Source organism: Salvelinus fontinalis, chromosome 26, assembly GCF_029448725.1.
Source record: "Salvelinus fontinalis isolate EN_2023a chromosome 26, ASM2944872v1, whole genome shotgun sequence".
Lineage (NCBI taxonomy): Eukaryota > Metazoa > Chordata > Actinopteri > Salmoniformes > Salmonidae > Salvelinus > Salvelinus fontinalis.
The window spans coordinates 37,073,194-37,091,415 of record NC_074690.1 but is presented as its reverse complement, the minus strand read 5'-3'; the positions used below and the strand labels follow the sequence as shown (position 1 = coordinate 37,091,415).

At 46.0% G+C, this 18,222-nt stretch overlaps 2 protein-coding genes across 2 annotated transcripts; one reads left to right on the top strand and one right to left on the bottom strand.

Moving 5' to 3' along the window:
* Positions 1–314: 314 nt before the first annotated feature.
* LOC129824546 (leukotriene B4 receptor 1-like) lies at positions 315–4,415 on the bottom strand. Its single transcript, XM_055884232.1, has 5 exons — positions 4,279–4,415; positions 2,458–3,089; positions 1,976–2,176; positions 1,805–1,848; positions 315–1,686 (listed from the first exon to the last, which is right to left on the bottom strand). The coding sequence occupies exons 2-5, from the start codon at positions 3,070–3,072 to the stop codon at positions 1,416–1,418; spliced, it is 1,131 nt and encodes a 376-aa protein (XP_055740207.1). The 5' UTR covers positions 3,073–3,089; positions 4,279–4,415; the 3' UTR covers positions 315–1,415.
* Positions 4,416–7,035: 2,620 nt separating this feature from the next.
* Positions 7,036–14,432, top strand: LOC129824240 (nuclear factor of activated T-cells, cytoplasmic 4-like). Its single transcript, XM_055883717.1, has 13 exons — positions 7,036–7,737; positions 8,896–9,059; positions 9,969–10,478; positions 10,559–10,731; positions 10,856–11,018; positions 11,672–11,772; positions 11,873–11,974; positions 12,159–12,346; positions 12,514–12,654; positions 12,768–12,823; positions 12,932–13,058; positions 13,211–13,894; positions 14,060–14,432. Exons 1-13 carry the CDS (start codon positions 7,557–7,559, stop codon positions 14,128–14,130), a joined length of 2,661 nt encoding a protein of 886 aa, XP_055739692.1. The 5' UTR covers positions 7,036–7,556; the 3' UTR covers positions 14,131–14,432.
* The last annotated feature ends 3,790 nt before the right edge of the window (positions 14,433–18,222 follow it).

Here is an 18,222-nt window from a genome sequence, read left to right as displayed (position 1 = left end):
TTTGACCAATGCATTCAATTACTGTGGTGATAATCTTGTTTATGGAGTCTACTTGGGCATTGGGTGATCTGTAAATGTTACCAATCATCAATGACTTGTTCTCATGTAGTTATTTTAACAAAAAAATGTCAACATGTAGAGGGACAATCTCACGTGAAATCTTCACAGACAGTAATTTATCGAGGACATAGGTTTCTACTCCCCCACCTAGAGTGCACCTATCAATTCTATATAATATGTAACCCTGGATTTTTAACTCAGTGTCAGAAATGTTCCTACTCAACAATGTCTCTAAAATTGTTAATAGATCAACATCAAATCAAATCACATTTTATTTGTCACATGGACCGAATACAACAGCTGTAGACCTTACAGTGAAATGCTTACTTACAAGCCCTTAACCAACAATTTAGTATTTACTAAATTAGACTGAAGTAAAAAAATATATATATAAAACATCTTGGTCAGAGCCTTGGTTACATCCACCCTGCTTGCAGAGATTATTCGTCCCTGTGTGGATGATTATGTGAGTCGGTGGTCTCAGTCTCTGCTCTGCCAGGATCCCAAGGGCTGACTGCATAGTTGGGCACCAGATCTTCCTCACTCCTCTCTTTGGGAACAGGTGTCTTCCATTAAGATATTTGTCGTTGGAGTCACACAGGATGACAATGTTGTCCTCTGTGTGCTGCTCTGGCAGTGTGCTGCTCTGACTGGTTGCTGCTCTGGCTGTGTGCTGCTCTGGCTGTGCACTGCTCTGGCTGGGTGGTGTCTGGCTGTGTGCTGCTCCGGCTGTGTGCTGCTCCGGCTGTGTGGTGCTCTGGCTGTGTGCTGCTCTGGCTGTGTGGTGCTCCGGCTGTGTGGTGCTCTGGCTGTGTGGTGCTCTGGCTGTGTGGTTCTCCGGCTGTGTGCTGCTCTGGCTGTGTGGTGCTCTGGCTGTGTGGTGCTCTGGCTGTGTGCTGCTCTGGCTGTGTGGTGCTCTGGCTGTGTGGTGCTCTGGCTGGGTGGTGTATGGCTGTGTGGTGTCTGGAGTGATGCTCTCCATGGGGCAGGGGTTGAGAATATGTTTTTGTGTGCTAGTGCTGCGGTTGTTGGGTGTGCGGCTGTCAATGCAGGGTGTTGAATGCAGCGTGCGATTCAACAAACATTCAAGCGGCACAAGCAATGAATTAAAAGTAAAAAAGGCACATTTGACAAACACATTTACAAAAGAATTGTGGCAGAGAAGTTGGGTCTAGTGAGAAACTTGTGTCTCACATAAGGTGCACTGAATATTGTAGTGATTGTTTCAGGTGGTCCCATATGCAAGTAGAGGAGCAGATCTATATATCAATAAAAACATGTAAGCAGTCTGTGTGCAGGAGTGCATCGTCATGATGAGTGGTTAGCATGTGCAGTGCAACCCTGCATAGGAGTGTCTATTTTCCTTTCATCACAACATTGCCCCCAGAGCTGCTGAAAGACAACGTCTCTTTGAGTCTCTTTCCCTCCCTGTCCCTGGTTGTCGGCTGGCCCTTCCTTATCCCAGTGTCCAGAGATGTCCCTTCAAAGAGGCGAGCCATAAAGGCCATGCCGTCCCCTCTGATGTAGGACTTCCCAGCGAATGTGTAGAGAATAGGGTTGGCACAGCTGCTGATGAAGGCCAGAGCGGAGGTCACAGCACGACTGGGCCGCCATATCCTATATAGTCTGCAGAGGGAGGGATACAGTTCATGTTGCCATTAGTCTTTTTACTATCATTGTATGGTGGTGCTTATGTTATATTAAAATGGAAGGGGAAATGTTGGGTCAGTTGGTGAGCACTTACCTCTTTTTTATTGGTGAAGTGTCATCAAAATGCTCAGCCACCACCTAGGAGAGGCAACCACAGAGCAAAACCTTTCATTCATTCCTTCACTGTAAAATAGTACAACTTCCTATGCTACTCTCCACATTCTGAGTGAAACGTCAAAATAACCAATCCCATATGATCACACACCTGTATTATGTTGATGATGTGATAGGGCAACCAGAAGATGGCAAACATCACCACGATGGCCAGGATGAGATTCTCACTGCGGACCTTGCGACGGAATTTGGTCTGTCTGAGGCGTCTCAGGATGCAGACATAGCTGCTCACTATAATCCCGTACGGAACCAGGAATCCCATTACTGTCTCAAAGGTGTACTGGAACACCAACTGAACATGAAAAATTAGGTAACGATTAACTGCACACATGTAATGATAGCATAGTGGAATACCAGGCGTGTTTGAACATGAATGAGTCTGTCATAACAAGATCTCGAGCAAAAATTTACGATTGGATAGGATTCCTAATTTTAGTAGTCATATCATGACCGTACCTGTATCAACATATAGACCTCTTCCCAATCCTAAATAACAATGTACTTAAACCAGAACAATATATTATGTATCTAACTCCACTGTTAACTTAATATTCACTTATCTCTTAAACTTACATGCTGAGGCACTCTGTGATCTGAGGCACACACCCGTTGGGTTTTGTTCAGTTCGTTATGATCATCCCTCTGCTCCCTGAACACCAGAGCTGGGATAGCCATGAAGAACACCAGGACCCAGAGCACAACTATTGCCCGCACTACCATCGTCTTGCTGGCCAGGGCCGCTACTCGCTGGGGCCAAACCACTGCCACCAGCCTGTGCAGGCTCATCAGCGTGATGAGGAAGATGGAGGCATACATGTTCAAGTTGCACAGGTAAAACACCCCCTTGCACATGTAGGTGCCAAAGTCCCAGTTCTGCCTAGCCAAATAGATGATGAAGAAGATGGTGAGGCACATGAGGGAGCCGTCGGCGCACGCCAGGTTGAGGATGAGGAGGGTGGTGACGGAGCGTCGGCGGGCACGGGCCAGGATACTCCAGATGATGAAGAGGTTCCCTGGGACACCGAGGAGGAAGACCAGGCCCAGGATGAGGGCCCCAATGGCTGTGGTGGCGTTGTTACTCACAACGCTGGGATCCTCAACAGTGCTGTTCGAGAACAGGACAATGATGTCATCAAGGGAGGAGATGGATGAGTCGGAAGAACGAAGGAAGTCACTGTCATTGGCCATTGGGAATGTTATTGATTCTGAGGGAGAGAGGTGAACAGAGAAAGAGAAAGAGTCATACATAGCACTATTTGGGTGAAATTCGACCTGTTCTTATGAAGCTTTGAATTGGGATATGGCATCGAGCTTGATCTTCGAACCCAAGTTAGGTGGATTGTTTTGCATATTACATATTGTTTACACCAATTGAATCCAAGTGCCAAAGGGTTGGACTACGGTTTGATTTGGGATTGGAGAAACATAGCTCTCTCTATCTTCTATTACTCTTCTCTCCTTGCGGTAGACAATGTTTTTGCAGCACACATAAAATGTGATGCCACTGAATCAGGCAAGCAAATATTCACATGAGGCCTCCTGGCCAACAGTATACTGGCAGAGCACTGAGACGACATGCTAAAACATGCCAAATGTTAACACTGCTCCTTCAAAAGACTCTCTTTCTCTCACAATACTCAACATTGGCACAATCCTTTCCTCCTATCATCAAAGGCATTGTACTTGTCTTCCTCCGTGCTGTAAGTTCTGTTTCTAACTTTCTGTCAAGCTATGGAGAGGAAGGACACCAAATAATCGTTCAAAGAAGTGGAAATCGTGCCATTCATCACACTAATTTGACAGGCTATTAACAGGGCAACAAGTTTCCCCTCTTCCAGTTATTTTAACAAAGAAAAAAGGAAAAAAAGAAAGAAATTGAAGCAGTTCAAATAGTATTGTATTATAATTGTACTATATCCTGGTTAAATTTCTTGAAAGAATACAACTGTTCTTTGGGAATGTGAGAACATAAAATACACCCTACTTCCCAGACTATGACATTATAGCAGCTTTTGTGTATTTCAAAAGCAGATCAGTGTAGACATGTGTAAACATGAAAACCAAGGCAGAGTTAGGTCAACAGCAAGGAACACAGAACCACACAGAGACAGGAAGGGCTCACCAACACATGGAGAAGAGGGGGAGAGAGGAGACAGAGGAGATGGAACTTGATATAATGAGAAAATATATGAAGAAAAGAGGAAAGAAATGTAAAGTTTTGTAAAGGAATGAAAAGAGAATGGAAAATGAATGAGGAATGATTAAAGAGATATGGAGAGAAAGAGAGAGAGAGAGAAAGAAAGAGAGAGAGAGCGAGACAGAAAACGAGAATGAGCATACAACGAGAACACATTATGTGCCAGATAAAAGTTCAGGAGATTTGCAGCCACTCACCTTATTACACAATTAAGCATTTAGAGGATGATGAAGAGCAATGGATCTGAGTAGGGCATGTATTATGTGGTGGGATCAGTTTTCTATTTTTCTATGCTCTCTGTTTCTTTCTCTTTTCTGACAGCTCGTATCCCACTCCCTCTCTCTTTCTAACAGTCTATGTTCTTCTTTACAACTGCTTTCCCTGTTAATGTGTCTAAAAATGTGCTGCCCCATGCTGTGAGGGGCGTGTCCTAACTACTTTTTTTCTCTCTCTCTCTCTCTCTCTCTCTCTCTCTCTCTCTCTCTCACTCACTCACTCACTCACTCACTCACTCACTCACTCCCTCACTCACCTTTATTTAACTAGGCAAGTCAGTTAAGAACAGATTCTTATTTACAATGATAGGCAACCCCAGCCAAGCCCCAGACAACGCTGGACCAAATGTGCACCGCCCTATGGGACTCCCAATCATGGCCAGTTGTGATACAGCCTGGAATCAAACCAGGGTCTGTAGTGACACCTCTAGCACTCAGATGCAGTGCCTTAGACCACTGCGCCACTCGGGAACCCAAATGATACTTAATCTGCTAGCGAATTGTAATAACAATTATGTTATTATGCTTGCAAAATTTGGAAACAACAATTGCTGTACAAATTGTTACAATCTTTAAACATTTCCCATTCTCATTCATCACAGTGGATATTTCTGTATCCTCAGGGTACCTTTAAGAGTGTGTTGATGACGCAAACATACAATTTTCACAATTATGATCCACCAAACCACACAAACGCAAACATGTACACAGAGAGAGTGTTAGACACTAATCACACACACGCACACACTTGCTCACAGAGCTCTGACACTTACCCAGGAATGTTGGTTATTTCCGGGGTAGGGCACAAGGTAAAAAGAGTACAGCAGAAGCAGAGATGGAAAGTTAAGGAGTGAGTGAAAAATGATACTCCCTTGTCCAGGTACATAGAGACATGGACGTCACCATCACTCACACATTTGATTTCTTCAGAACTGACAGTTGTCAGTTCCTGTCTAACACACACACCACCAAAACATGCATCCAGCCACTCTCTTTTCTGATTTTAGCTCTGTCGTTGAAATACGAATGTATTATCATAAACACTTTCCACTGGTGTTCAGATACACTGAATATATGATATGAGTTTTTAGCAGACACTCTTATCCAGAGCAGCTAGGGTTAAGTGCTTTGCTCAAGGGCACATCAACAGATTTTTTTTACCTAGATGGCTCAGGGATTAGAAGCAGCAACCTTTCGGTTACTGGCCCAACTCTCTTAACCGCTAGGCTACCTGCCACCCTCTTTCATCTCCTATACCTCTCAAATTCATATCTGGACCTCGAAGTCAGTTCCAGTGCTTTTTTTATTCTTCCCCTCTAATCAGGGACTCATTTAGACCTGTGACACCTGGTGGGTGCAGTTAATTATCAGGTAGAACAAAAAAAATGCCGGTACTCCGGACATCCAGGGTAGGATTTTAATACCCCTGTCCTGTACTGTATATATTCCCTTTCTGGGAATGTTATGGAAAGACTGTTCCACCTTTTTACCACATGGTGGCAACATATCCACATAATTCTATCTTCCTCCGTCAATGAGTGACATTCAACTGTTGACATCAGACAGCAGCTGAAACCCAGCCTGAGGATTTGACCCACATATCATCCTTCTAATTTGTAACACTCATTTTCCTCCCAAATAAAACTCTACTGATTATATCAACTCTAAAGAGCTCTTTTTTCATTTATTGCCAAAACTCCATGAAGGCCAGATCATTCTGAAAGACACCATAAACCTATTGAAATATCCCAATCGCCCATAATTTAAACTATGATCCTAAATAATAAGTAGTCTTTAGGCAACCCTCAATCTTGATTGTGCAATAACGTTCACCAAATGTAACTATCTTAATTTGGATAAAAGATACCGGTACCCACATCCCCAAGAGTATGAAGTATAGAAAGTGAGACACAAAAAAAGCCTCCAACTCCTGTATAGCATAATGATTGTGAGAACTGGAGGAGGGGTGAGCGATGGAGAGAAGGGGGGGCTAGAGAAAGAGAGGGAGGGAGCATGTTTATTTAAGCTTTTCGTCTCCCGTCTCAGACAGAGTGCAGACAGACTACAGAGGATAATCAGAAACAGATCTTGCAAGGCAAGGCGAGGAAGGGAGGAAGAGAGGGAGGGGGTGAGCCTGGGAGAGCTGGAGGAGGGACACGGAGGAGGGAAAAGAGAAAGGGGGAGAGGGGTAATGGGAGGAGAAAGGGAAGAAAACAGAAGAGAGGTGGGGGCTGTCATGTAAAACACCACAGGAAATAGCCTGGCCTCCTCATGCTCTCTGAGTGACAGCGAAGCATCATTGTCCTTCTTGTGACAGAGAGCACTGGGACATTCAGTGAGGCCACAGCAGGGAGGAACAGCCCACCAGCCAAACATCTGGCTCAAGAGGGTCACTTCATTACTTTTATTACACTCGAGTTGATGCCATTTAAAAAGTTTGGTGATGGGGGAGGGAGGGAAAGCAGAAAACGTCTGGAAATAAAAGGATGTGATGTCAAACTGTCAGAGGAAATGTATGCAATAATCTACAGTATATGCTACATAACTGATTAATTATTTATAAGAACTTGGTAAAAATCTCAAAGTAACCAAACCTCCTCAGCTCATGGATATAGGCAGGGGGAGAGGGGAGGGGGTCTCCTTGACTGACAACCCAAATGTCCTATGGAATTCCAGTAACGGTCCAACTGTGGTGAGAAACCCACCCAAAGGCAATTAAGGGTAAAGTACTACAAAAATATTTGATACACTTTTTTTCTGGTCGAATAGAAGAAAGGATGGCGAGAGAGCAATAGAATGAAACACTGATAGCCTCTGATGGAATAGATAGATAACGGTCCGATCGTTTACGAATTTCGAAGAACTCAACGATATAGGCTAGCCTACGCATAAAATTTGTCTTCTCCAAAACTTCGAATGAAATAGATGAAGCGGTGGTCCAAAAAGATGTCTTATCGGCGGAAGACATTATAAAAAGTTACAGAGAGAGTTTCTGAGCAAGAACGACCACAATCTGGATGACAAGAACGAATGTTGGACCTACCCTTGAACGTATACAATTTTGAAAACGTCGAAGTTTTTTTTTTTAAAGGACCAAGGAAAGTATTATTATTATTGGATCACACTTAGGTAGATCTCAATCTTTTCAGCCAGGGTGTTCTCTTCATCAGTCTCTCTGATTTATTCCGCGTGCTGAGGGGATGGGGGCCGCGCCGGGTTCGGGCTGGGAGGAGGGGGAGTTCGAGTTCAAGTTGGTTTTTGAGGAGGACCCGCCGAGCCAACTCCGGGGCCCATCCCCGCTGCGCAACGCGGACCAGGAGCACACCATCGCAGGGGAGAGGACAGATAGCTCCCTGTCACTCCCAACGTCGAGCAATACTGGTTAGAACACTTTCTTGGATAGTGTGTGTGAATGTGTGTGACAGTGAGAGAGAGATTGACAGAGAGAGAATGACAGATAGGGAAAAAGAAGATGGTCAATGGTTCCGAATGTTGACGCCTAATCCACATTGTAGTGATTTGTCTCTGTGTAGTGTATGTCATGAGAATTATTTAGTTTGACTTGATCTGAGTATGTTCATCATTGGTAAAAGTATGAGGCCTACTGATCTCTCTCTCTTTCTCTCTCTCTCTCTCTCTCTCTCTCTCTCTCTCTCTATCTCTACCTGGATATAGATAAGTTATGTGTCTGGATGTAGGCCTAGTGTGTGCTAGTCTGTGTGTGGGGGATGTGTGTTCATGTGTATGGAGTTTGCGTGCTGTGTATTGCATGCTTGTGCTTGCCTGTATGTTGTGTGTGTGTGTGTGTGTGTGTGTGTGTGTGTGTGTGTGTGTGTGTGTGTGTGTGTGTGTGTGTGTGTGTGTGTGTGTGTGTGTGTGTAAGGGCAGAACTCAATGTGGTTCTAATCAGCTGTGCGTGTGAGTGAAGTTAACAGCTGCCATCTGGATTGAAACCTCAATCTCTGTTTACTGAGCATGCACCACACCTCCCTCCGTTCTCCCTCCTTTACTTTCTCTCTCGCTCTCCTTCACCCCCTTTCTTCTTCCCCCCTTTCTGCTTTCATACATACCCCTCTCACCCACCCACGCATCTCTTTGTCGCCCACGCTGGCATAAAATAGTAATACCACACCCTAGCCTTAAACTTACTACAAGAGGAGTTACCACGGTGTGGACTGTACCTCTTAACTGCTGCACTAGGCTGACCAATGATCCATAATGGACACTGGACAGTAGTGGACACGGTGCTTTACAATGACCCCAACTCTCTGGTACAGTCTACTGCACCACCACACCACAGCAGGGAACTGTTTAGTGTAATGTGCAGTTAAAACATCAGTAAGGGACATTTCCTTACCTATTTTATTACCATTCTTGAGAGTTAGGGGATACTCTTTATAGTAGTAGTTTTACTCTTCAACGTGAATGTATTCTGGCTCTGTACTCTCTTAACAGTGAACTCAGTAGGATACAGCTTACCATGTCAACTGTAACTGAGAGACTCCTGACACCTTTCCCACATTTTCTGTTTGGTCACAGACAGCCACCTGGCTGCCACTCATGTAGGCCAGCCAATCAGCATCACAACCCCACCGTCTTCTTCAGCCAGTCAAAGGGCTGGGATGCATTCCCCGCCCCCCAGACGTGCCTTGGTGAGGGAGTTCAGCGGGACTTACGAGAGTCTTCCAGCGCGATCTGTACAAGTGAGTGGTCAGAGATGGGCCAGTTACTCTCCTGGTCAGTAAGAGTGGGCCAGAGATGCTGGAAGCCATACCTGTCCTTGCAGTATGGTCCCTACTGTACATGTCTCTATTGTTAACCCTATCAGTCCCGAGTCCCCAGCAAAAATCAGCTTTTCATTTATATGACTTTCATTTATCTGCATGTCCAGCCCTTATATTTAGCCTCACAATGAGGCGTTTTACCATTTCATTCTAAGGACAACAAGGGCTACAAGTAGAACACAAAACCATTTGACATAAACTGTCACATTCAAATGTCAACAAAAATAAGGTCCAAAGCAAAGCACAAAAAAAAACGGACAAAAATAATGCTGTAAGTACAGAAATGATTTGCTCAGTGGGAAATGAATATCCAACTAGTCAGTGACAACCGTGTGGAGTTTGTGACGGCAACTATGTGAGCTTTTTACGGTATTTTGGACGCTATGTCCTTAGATGTGCTACGATCTTCTATGTAGAAGAACCCTGTACCTTCTAACGACTCTTGTGTAGCTTGTGAGTGTCATAGGGCAAACAGTGTCCGTGTTTCTGAGACTCTCAGCTTTTCATATACAGGTTTAATAGTTTGTAGCTCAAACAAATTCGGACTCTACAGACGTTTCTGTAAAAAGACCCGTCCCCGGGACCGCTTCGGGGATCTGCCCTTGTCTCACAAACACCGCTCTAGCTTAGCCCCGGTTAATCACACAGACTAATGGTTGTTACCAACAGATGCAGAAGAAATAGACAAATTCATTGGTACAAGAAGTCTGTAGCGCAAACACACATTGTTAGAAGTCCAAATCGCGCCGGCGTTGCAGTGGGACTCACTGGGTTAATGTTCTGACTTATGTCTGTCTGTATTTCTCCATCTCTCTCTCTCTCTCCCAGGTCTCAGAGTCCCGTGTGTTGGAGTGCCCTAGCATCCAGATCACCACTATCTCTCCAGAGGATGACACTGCCCCAGCAGGAAGTAACTACTGGGACACAGGAGGTGGCTGGGAGAGGGAGCGCCTCTACCTCCCCCTACTGGACCCATTCTGCTACCGCGACGGCGGCACCGGCACTGGGTCCCTGAGCCCAAGCCCTGCCTCCAGCCCCTCTTCTCGCGGCTGGCTCAGTCCTGCGTCCAGCTGCGATTCGCTGCTAGTAGAGGAGGAGGATCTCAATGAGGCCACTTCCCATTTCTGCCTGTCTCCCTCCTCCCGGCCAACCTCCCCGGGGGGTAAGAAGCGCAGGAACTCCCCCCTGGCCTCCCCCTGCACCTCCCGCAGGAGCAGCTACTCTGACGAACACTCTTGTAACCAGGAGGAAGGAGACTCCACCTCTCAGTCACAGGGTCCCAACAGCAGCTTTGAGCTGAGCATCCCACAGAAGACCAGGAAGACATCACTGGAGCAGGTCAGCTGGTGGTTTGTAGATCTTAAGTTCCATAGTTTGTTTTCATGCTCAACCAGAAGTCCCTGGTTTGTGTCCTCCAGGTTTCCCCCAGGGAGGTGGAGCAAGGTCAGGCTCCAGCCCATAGCTCCCACTGCCCACTCCCAGAGCCGCTGCAGCAGAGAGAGGTCCCCTCCATGGGCATGGACTACCTGTCTGTGCCCCCTGCTCTGGGCTGGGGGAGGACCAGAGCCAGCACCCACAGCCCTTTGTTCAGGTTACACAATGTGTTTATACAGTATCCCTCAATAGTGTGTTGACTTGCCATTATTATTCTTTGGGTGGCCAGGATGTTCCCCTCAGCCCCGCCCACACATCTGACTGGTCCATTGTTCTTACAGATCCAATGCTCTGCCACCACTTGATTGGCCTCTGCCAACTCAGTTTGACCAATATGAACTGCGTATCGAGGTGCAGCCCCGCCCACACCACCGAGCCCACTACGAGACGGAGGGAAGCAGAGGAGCCGTCAAGGCATCACCAGGGGGACATCCGGTTGTTAAGGTATAATAAATAAGTAAATTAAATAGATTATGGTTTCAATCCCAAGCTAACACATATGCACTGAGTGTACAAAACATTAAGGACATCTGCTCTTTCCATGACATAGACTGACCAGGTGAATCCAAGTGAAAGCTGTGATCCCTTATTGATGTCACTTGTTAAATCCACTTCAATCAGTGTAGATGAAGGGGAGGAGACAGGTTAAAGAAGGATTTTTAAGCCTTGAGACAGTCGTGACATGGATTGTGTATGCGTGCCATTCAGAGGGTGAACGGGCAAGACAAAAATATTTAAGTGCCTTTGAACGGGGTGTGTTAGTAGGTGCCAGCCACACCGGTTTGTGTCAAGAACTACAACGCTCCTGGGTTTTTCCACGCTCAACAGTTTGCCGTGTGAATCAACAATGGTCCACCACCCAAAGGACATCCAGACAACTTAACACAACTGTGGGAAGCATTGGAGTCAACATGGGCCAGCATCACTGTGGAACGCTTTCGACACCTTGTAGTCCATGCCCCAACGAACTGAGGCTGTTCTGAGGACAAAAGGGGGGTTGCAACTCAATATTAGCAAGGTGTTCTTAATGTTTTGTACCCTCAGTATAGATCTAAACAATAACTCCCTTCCCTCCGTCTCTTTTCTGTCTCTCCCAGCTGACTGGGTACACAGAGAGACAGCCGCTCTCATTGCAGGTGTTTGTGGGAACAGCTGATGACAGGTCCATCCGGCCTCACCCTTTCTATCAGATTCACAGGTAGGCAACAATACTACAGTGAATCTGTGATTGTATGTGCTGCCTCAGTGTTTTGGTGTGTTTTTGTTTTTATTGTTAAAGCGTTTCTTCTGATCCTCAGGGTGACAGGAAAGATGGTGGGCACTGCCAGTCAGGAGAGCGTCCAAGCTGGCACCAAAATACTGGACATCCCCCTCAACCCAGATACCAACATGACTGCGCTGTGAGTAACTAACAGAGAAATAAAGAGAATGCACACAAAAGGTTTGTATGGAGTGACAGAGTAGGCAGAAAGAATAGCTTTCCTGTATAAGTATGTGTGTGTGTACTAAGTACGTGTGTACATGGTATTGTACGGTGTGAGTGTGTGTCTATGTGGTGAATAAAACAGCCTTTCTGTCTCTCAGCATTGACTGTGCTGGCATTCTGAAGCTGAGGAACTCGGACATCGAGCTGAGGAAAGGAGAGACGGACGTAGGGAGGAAGAACACGCGTGTGCGCCTAGTGTTCCGTACCCACCTCCCCCTGGCCCCTCCCGTGGCCCCGCCTGGACGGGTGCTGGCCCTGCAGGTCGCCTCCCTTCCTATAGAGTGCTGTGAGTAGCCAGCCAACAATCACAGTCAACTCTCCCTGTCCTGACACTTTCTTTGAGTTTGTATTTTGATAAGGTATCATATTTATCAATATCCTAGCGAATCATCTGTCTTCTCTCTCTCTCTCTCTGTGTCTCTCTCTCTCTCTCCTCTCAATCGCTCTCCTCAGCCCAGCGCTCTGCCCAGGAGCTGCCAGTGGTGGAGTCGGTCAGTCTTACATCCTGCTCTGTGGAAGGAGGGGAGGAGCTACTGTTGGGTGGGTCTAACTTCCTGCCCATGTCCAGAGTGCTTTTTATGGAAAGAGGGACAGGTAATGACGTGTGTGTGTAAGTGTGTGTGTTTAAGCGTTATTGTATACAAATCTTCAATGTTTAATGTGCACCGTCCATGAAATAAGGTATAATTGATATCCTTATTTACCAGATGGAAAGCTACAGTGGGAAGAGGAGGCACATGTTGACCGTGACAACAGTAGTGAGGTAAAATACTATGTTCCTGGGTGTATGTGTGTTTGAGTGTGCAAGCATAAGTGTTCATGCACATGTACGAGAATTGTAATGTACATTGTTCATGTTGTCCTCTCCCAGTGCTTGCTGTGTGTGCGAGTTCCAGCCTATAGCGACCTCTCAGTGAGCCGCCCAGTATCTGTGTGCCTTTACGTCTCCAACGGGAAGAGGAAAAGGAGCAGCACTCACTGTTTCAAGTACCTGCCGGGTGAGTCTCCCTTCACTTCATCCATCAGCCTCTCCACTGAGACTGGAACTATCTTTGTTGTTTTTGGTTCATTTTGAACAATTAATCTCCATGGTATTTATCTACGTGGTCAGGGACCAGACTACGTATTACCACTTATTTTTCACCCTCAGTCATGTTTAAAGAGGAGGACCCTCTGCTGTCGCATCCCTCTGCCTTGCCCCTGGAGGGGGTGACACTCTGCTCCATGAGGAGGCCCAGCAGGGTGGACAGCGGTGTGCACCGGGGGAATGATCCCATGCTTGAGGAGGGAGGACTGGCCTTCCACCTTCCCCCCTACCCTTCAGCCTGCTCTCCCCCCTACCCCGGCCAGAGCTACCAGGAGTACTGCCACAAGCCGGAAGCGGTGGAGGAGAGCAGAGGTTCTCTGTCGGAGAGAAACCCCAGCTTTGAGAACTTGGAGCTGGGCTTCACTGAGCTACTGCCTCCCTTTTACCCCAGAGTCCCCCAGCCTCCCTCCCCCTCCCCTTGGCTGGACTCCCCATACCTGTCCTCTTCCCCCTCTCCCTCCCACTCCTCCTCTCTGAGTCCCTTCCCCTCCAGCAGCCCCATCTCCTCCTCCCCTCGTCCCCCCATGACTACCTCTCCCTACCCCCACTACCCCTACCCTCATGAGGTCTGCCCCTCGCCTCCTTCCAACCCTAGCCCGTATCAGGACTTCTACCCACCACCGTACTCCCACTATGAGGCATGGGACCACCAGGGCAGGGGACCTGCTCAGGCTGGACCTAAAATGCAGGAGAGCCCCCTGGAATTTGCCAGCTCATCATCCTTTCACCACATTACATTAGAGGAAGGTGAGAAGTTTGCATGTGCGAGGTTCTCAGTTGTGTTGATCTCCACCGTTACAAGAGTAACAATACATTTGTACCATGTTTGTTTGTATAGATGTATTGATACAGTATACAGCATGAATTCATATATACATGTCTGACTGGTTGCTGTGTCTTTTGTGTCCGCAGTGAATGAGTTCATAGGAGAAGACATCAGATCGTTTCAGTCGGGTTCACAGATGGACAGCCAACCGGGATGACAAGCTCAGTACTGTCCTGTCTTGTTCTCTTTTTATAGAATGAAGTGCATTATTGATACCATATCACACCTTTTCCTATGCACTTGGTTTCTGATGTGTTGCTCAAATATGGCAATGCTGAATGGGGATTAAATAAAAGGGCACAGTTGTAAGTACGATCGAAGGTAACTGTTACAGTTTATATAAGGGAGACTAATGTTTTTAACCTGTTTTCAATATATAAATTATACAAGTAAATGTCTGTTATGGGTCTAATATCTGTTATCACTGGAGCTGAATAAATTTAGCTCTGTCCAAAGCCCCTTGGTTGAGTGGCCCGAGTGAATACAGTCTGGACAGTATGGAGGAGGGTAAATGTTTCAGAGACGCTGTAGAAGGACAGATCTGCAGCCCTGTGATCCAGGGACACCCCTACCATACAGGAATCAGGGCCAGGGGCAGGTAGTTTAGTCTCTATGTTGTTATGTAGGAAACTACAGGCTTCTTTGGTGCAAAGTAAACCCCAGTACTTCTCATTGAGGCCAAATTGGGCTTCTGGACCAAAGCCCATCCTGCTGATGTTGTTGTAAGAAACTGCTATGTAGGACCTCTTCCCTCTCCACTCTACCTCCCAGTAAAAGTGGGCCCCAGACAGACCCTTCTTACACAGCACCTGGAGAAGGTGGAACCTCTCTGGATGGTTGAGGCACAGTTTGGGTCCCTTCATTGTCACTTCCTGGTCTCCCTCAGTCAGGTGGAGGTTGTAGAAACCTGTGTTTGGGTTTAGTGTGAGCTGACAGGAATCTGTGGAGAGAGAGGAGAGGGAGAAAACAGAGCAGAGATAATTAGGATGTGTGATTGGTGTAGAATAGACCTTACCTTGTGCGATAACATAAATGTACAGTCGTGGCCAAAAGTTTTGATAATGACACAAAAATACATTTTCACAAAGTCTGCTGCCTCAGTTTGTATGATGGAAATTTGCATATACTCCAGAATGTTATGAAGAATGATCAGATGAACTGCAATTAATTGCAAAGTCCGTCTTTGCCATGCAAATGAACTGAATCCCCCCCAAATATTTCCACTGCATTTCAGCCCTGCCACAAAAGGACCAGCTGACATCATGTCAGTGATTCTCTCGTTAACACAGGTGTGAGTGTTGACGAGGACAAGGCTGGAGATCACTCTGTCATGCTGATTGAGTTCGAATAACAGACTGGAAGCTTCAAAAGGAGGGTGGTGGTTGGAATCATTGTTCTTCCTCTACCAACCATGGTTACCTGCAAGGAAACACGTGCCGTCATCATTGCTTTGCACTCACACCTGCCTGCTGCCAGTAAGACAGCACCTAAAACAACCGTTTATCGGATCATCAAGAACTTCAAGGAGAGCGGTTCAATTGTTGTGAAGAAGGCTTCAGGGCGCCCAAGAAAGTCCAGCAAGCGCCAGGACCGTCTCCTAAAGTTGATTCAGCTGCGGGATCGGGGCACCACCAGTACAGAACTTGCTCAGGAATGGCTGCAGGCAGGTGTGAGTGCATCTGCACGCACAGTGAGGTGAAGACTTTTGGAGGATGGCCTGGTGTGAAGAAGGGCAGCAAAGAAGCCACTTCTCTCCAGGAGAAACATCAGGGACAAACTGATATTCTGCAAAAGGTACAGGGATCGGACTGCTGAGGACTGGGGTAAAGTCATTTTCTCTGATGAATCCCCTTCCGATTGTTTGGGGCATCCGGAAAAAAAGCTTGTCCAGAGAAGACAAGGTGAGCGCTACCATCAGTCCTGTGTCATTCCAACAGTAAATCATCCTGAGACCATTCATGTGTGGGGTTGCTTCTCAGCCAAGGGAGTGGGCTCACTCACAATTTTGCCTAAGAACACAGCCGTGAATAAAGAATGGTACCAACATCCTCCGAGAGCAACTTCTCCCAACCATCCAGAAACAGTGTGGTGACGAACATGGCCTTTTCCAGCATGATGGAGCACCTTGCCATTAGGCAAAAGTGATAACTAAGTGGCTCGGGGAACAAAACATCAATATTTTGGGGCCATGGCCAGGAAACTCCCCAGAACTTAATCCCATTGAGAAGTTGTGGTCAATCCTCAAGAGGCGGGTGGACAAACAAAAACCCACTAATTCTGACAAACTCCAAGCATTGATTATGCAAGAATGGGCTGCCATCAGTCAGGATGTGGCCCAGAAGTTAATTGACAACATGGCAGGGCGGATTGCAGAGGTCTTGAAAAAGAAGGGTCAACACTGCAAATATTGACTCTTTGCATCAACTTCATGTAATTGTCAACAAAAGCATTTGACACTCATGAAATGCTTGTAATTATACTTCAGTATTCCGTAGTAACATCTGACAAAAATATCTAAAGACACTGAAGCAGCAAACTTTGTGAAAATTAATATTTATGTCATTCTCAAAACTTTTGGTCACGACTGTATACTTTAGCAACAATGCGTGCTGGTGACCATAAAGAAAGAAATTGGGACCCAATTGAATGAAAGAGATTTTTGATTTTAGATACAGTTTTGAAGTATTGCTCTGAGAGGACAGATACATTGTAAGAATTGGGGCTCTGGTGTGTGGACAATCTCCACTGTATTGACTGCATATGGGAAATGTTCAATGAATAACAACAAACGGCTATCAACAATTATGCACTAATTCATTTTATAAAACGATTGAAGGGCAATACACATTTTTGTCAGTGTGATAAAATAGGTCATATACCACCGCCAGGTGGCAGGTAATGAAGCTCTATTTAAGTGCTGGTGTTGAATATTTTACATATCAGTGTCAGACCTGCTCTAAGAATCTGTAACCAATTCTCTTTCCAGACGTCTTCCAGTCTCTCTGTTAGTTCAGAGGTAGCTTTTGACAACGCTCCAAAACAGGTCTGACCCATCGGGACGCTGGATAGAGGGGGGGGGGGGTAGGAATGGGCATATCTAGAGAGGGAACAGTGAGCGAAGGATACAAAATGATGCAAATTAGAAATCCAGATCGAAAACCATATAGTTTTATGATCAAATATACTTGATAATACCTGGAGGAATCTGATGTGATCCTGTGTGTGTAAAAGCTTCTCCAGCTCAGTCTTTCTTCCTCAGCGAAGTCACCTCCTACTCCAGTCTCCTCCTGGACTCTGATCAGCTCTCTCACCTCACAGCACCTCTAAGGAGCGAATCAGATACCCTCACTGTAAAGATCCTCTCAATGTCCTCCACTGCTGTCTGTGCAGAGTGCTGGTGGGAGACACAGAGAGGGGTCACAGCGATGATTAAGCCATTGCTTTTGCCAAGAACGTTCTGTGATGAACAGAGCTTCCTCCCTACATTGTGGCTCAGTGGACAGAGTCCAAAGCCTCCCTCAGCTCCTGAACCTTCTTCTCTCTACCTTGGATTTTCTCCTGGGAATGGTCACAAATTCTCTCCAACTGCCTCTATTGAAAATAAAAATAGACATAAGGACAGACATATGGACAGCTGTGACTATCATGTTAAAATATTAACACTAGATTTTAGACAGAAATGTACGTTGGAATTCCACAATGGTTGTAAATGATTTTGTTCAACTCATATGCTTCTTTCTCAGGTCTATTGGTAACCATATAAATCCCCCTACGGATTGATGTCTGCACCCATGCGGAAATCTAATTAGCATAATAAAAACATCACCATGAAAATATGTCAGTTTAAGATAAAGATGTCCGGTTTTTTGCATTGAAATGCGTCTCAATCCACCACATCTGCATATGTGACCCTTCCGCATCTGCGGTGAAAGGTGACAGAGCTAGAGCGGTGTTTGTCAGACCATGAGACATCCCGAAAATCGGTCTTCTTACAAAATCGTCAGTAGCGTTTTGGCTACACACGGTTTTGGCTACACACTAATATGACCCCTCTATGCAAAGGTGAGACTCTCACGAACACGTACATGTAGGTTTTGTTCTAGGACAGGGCTCGCAAGACTCGTCTGAAGATCTCTCAGTACCAGTCCAAAAAAATCATGGAAGTATACAGTATATGGAGACTGTTTACTGAGAAAAATAAAGGGTTAAATACATGTATTAAAAAAAAAAATCCCTGATCTTTCTTCTA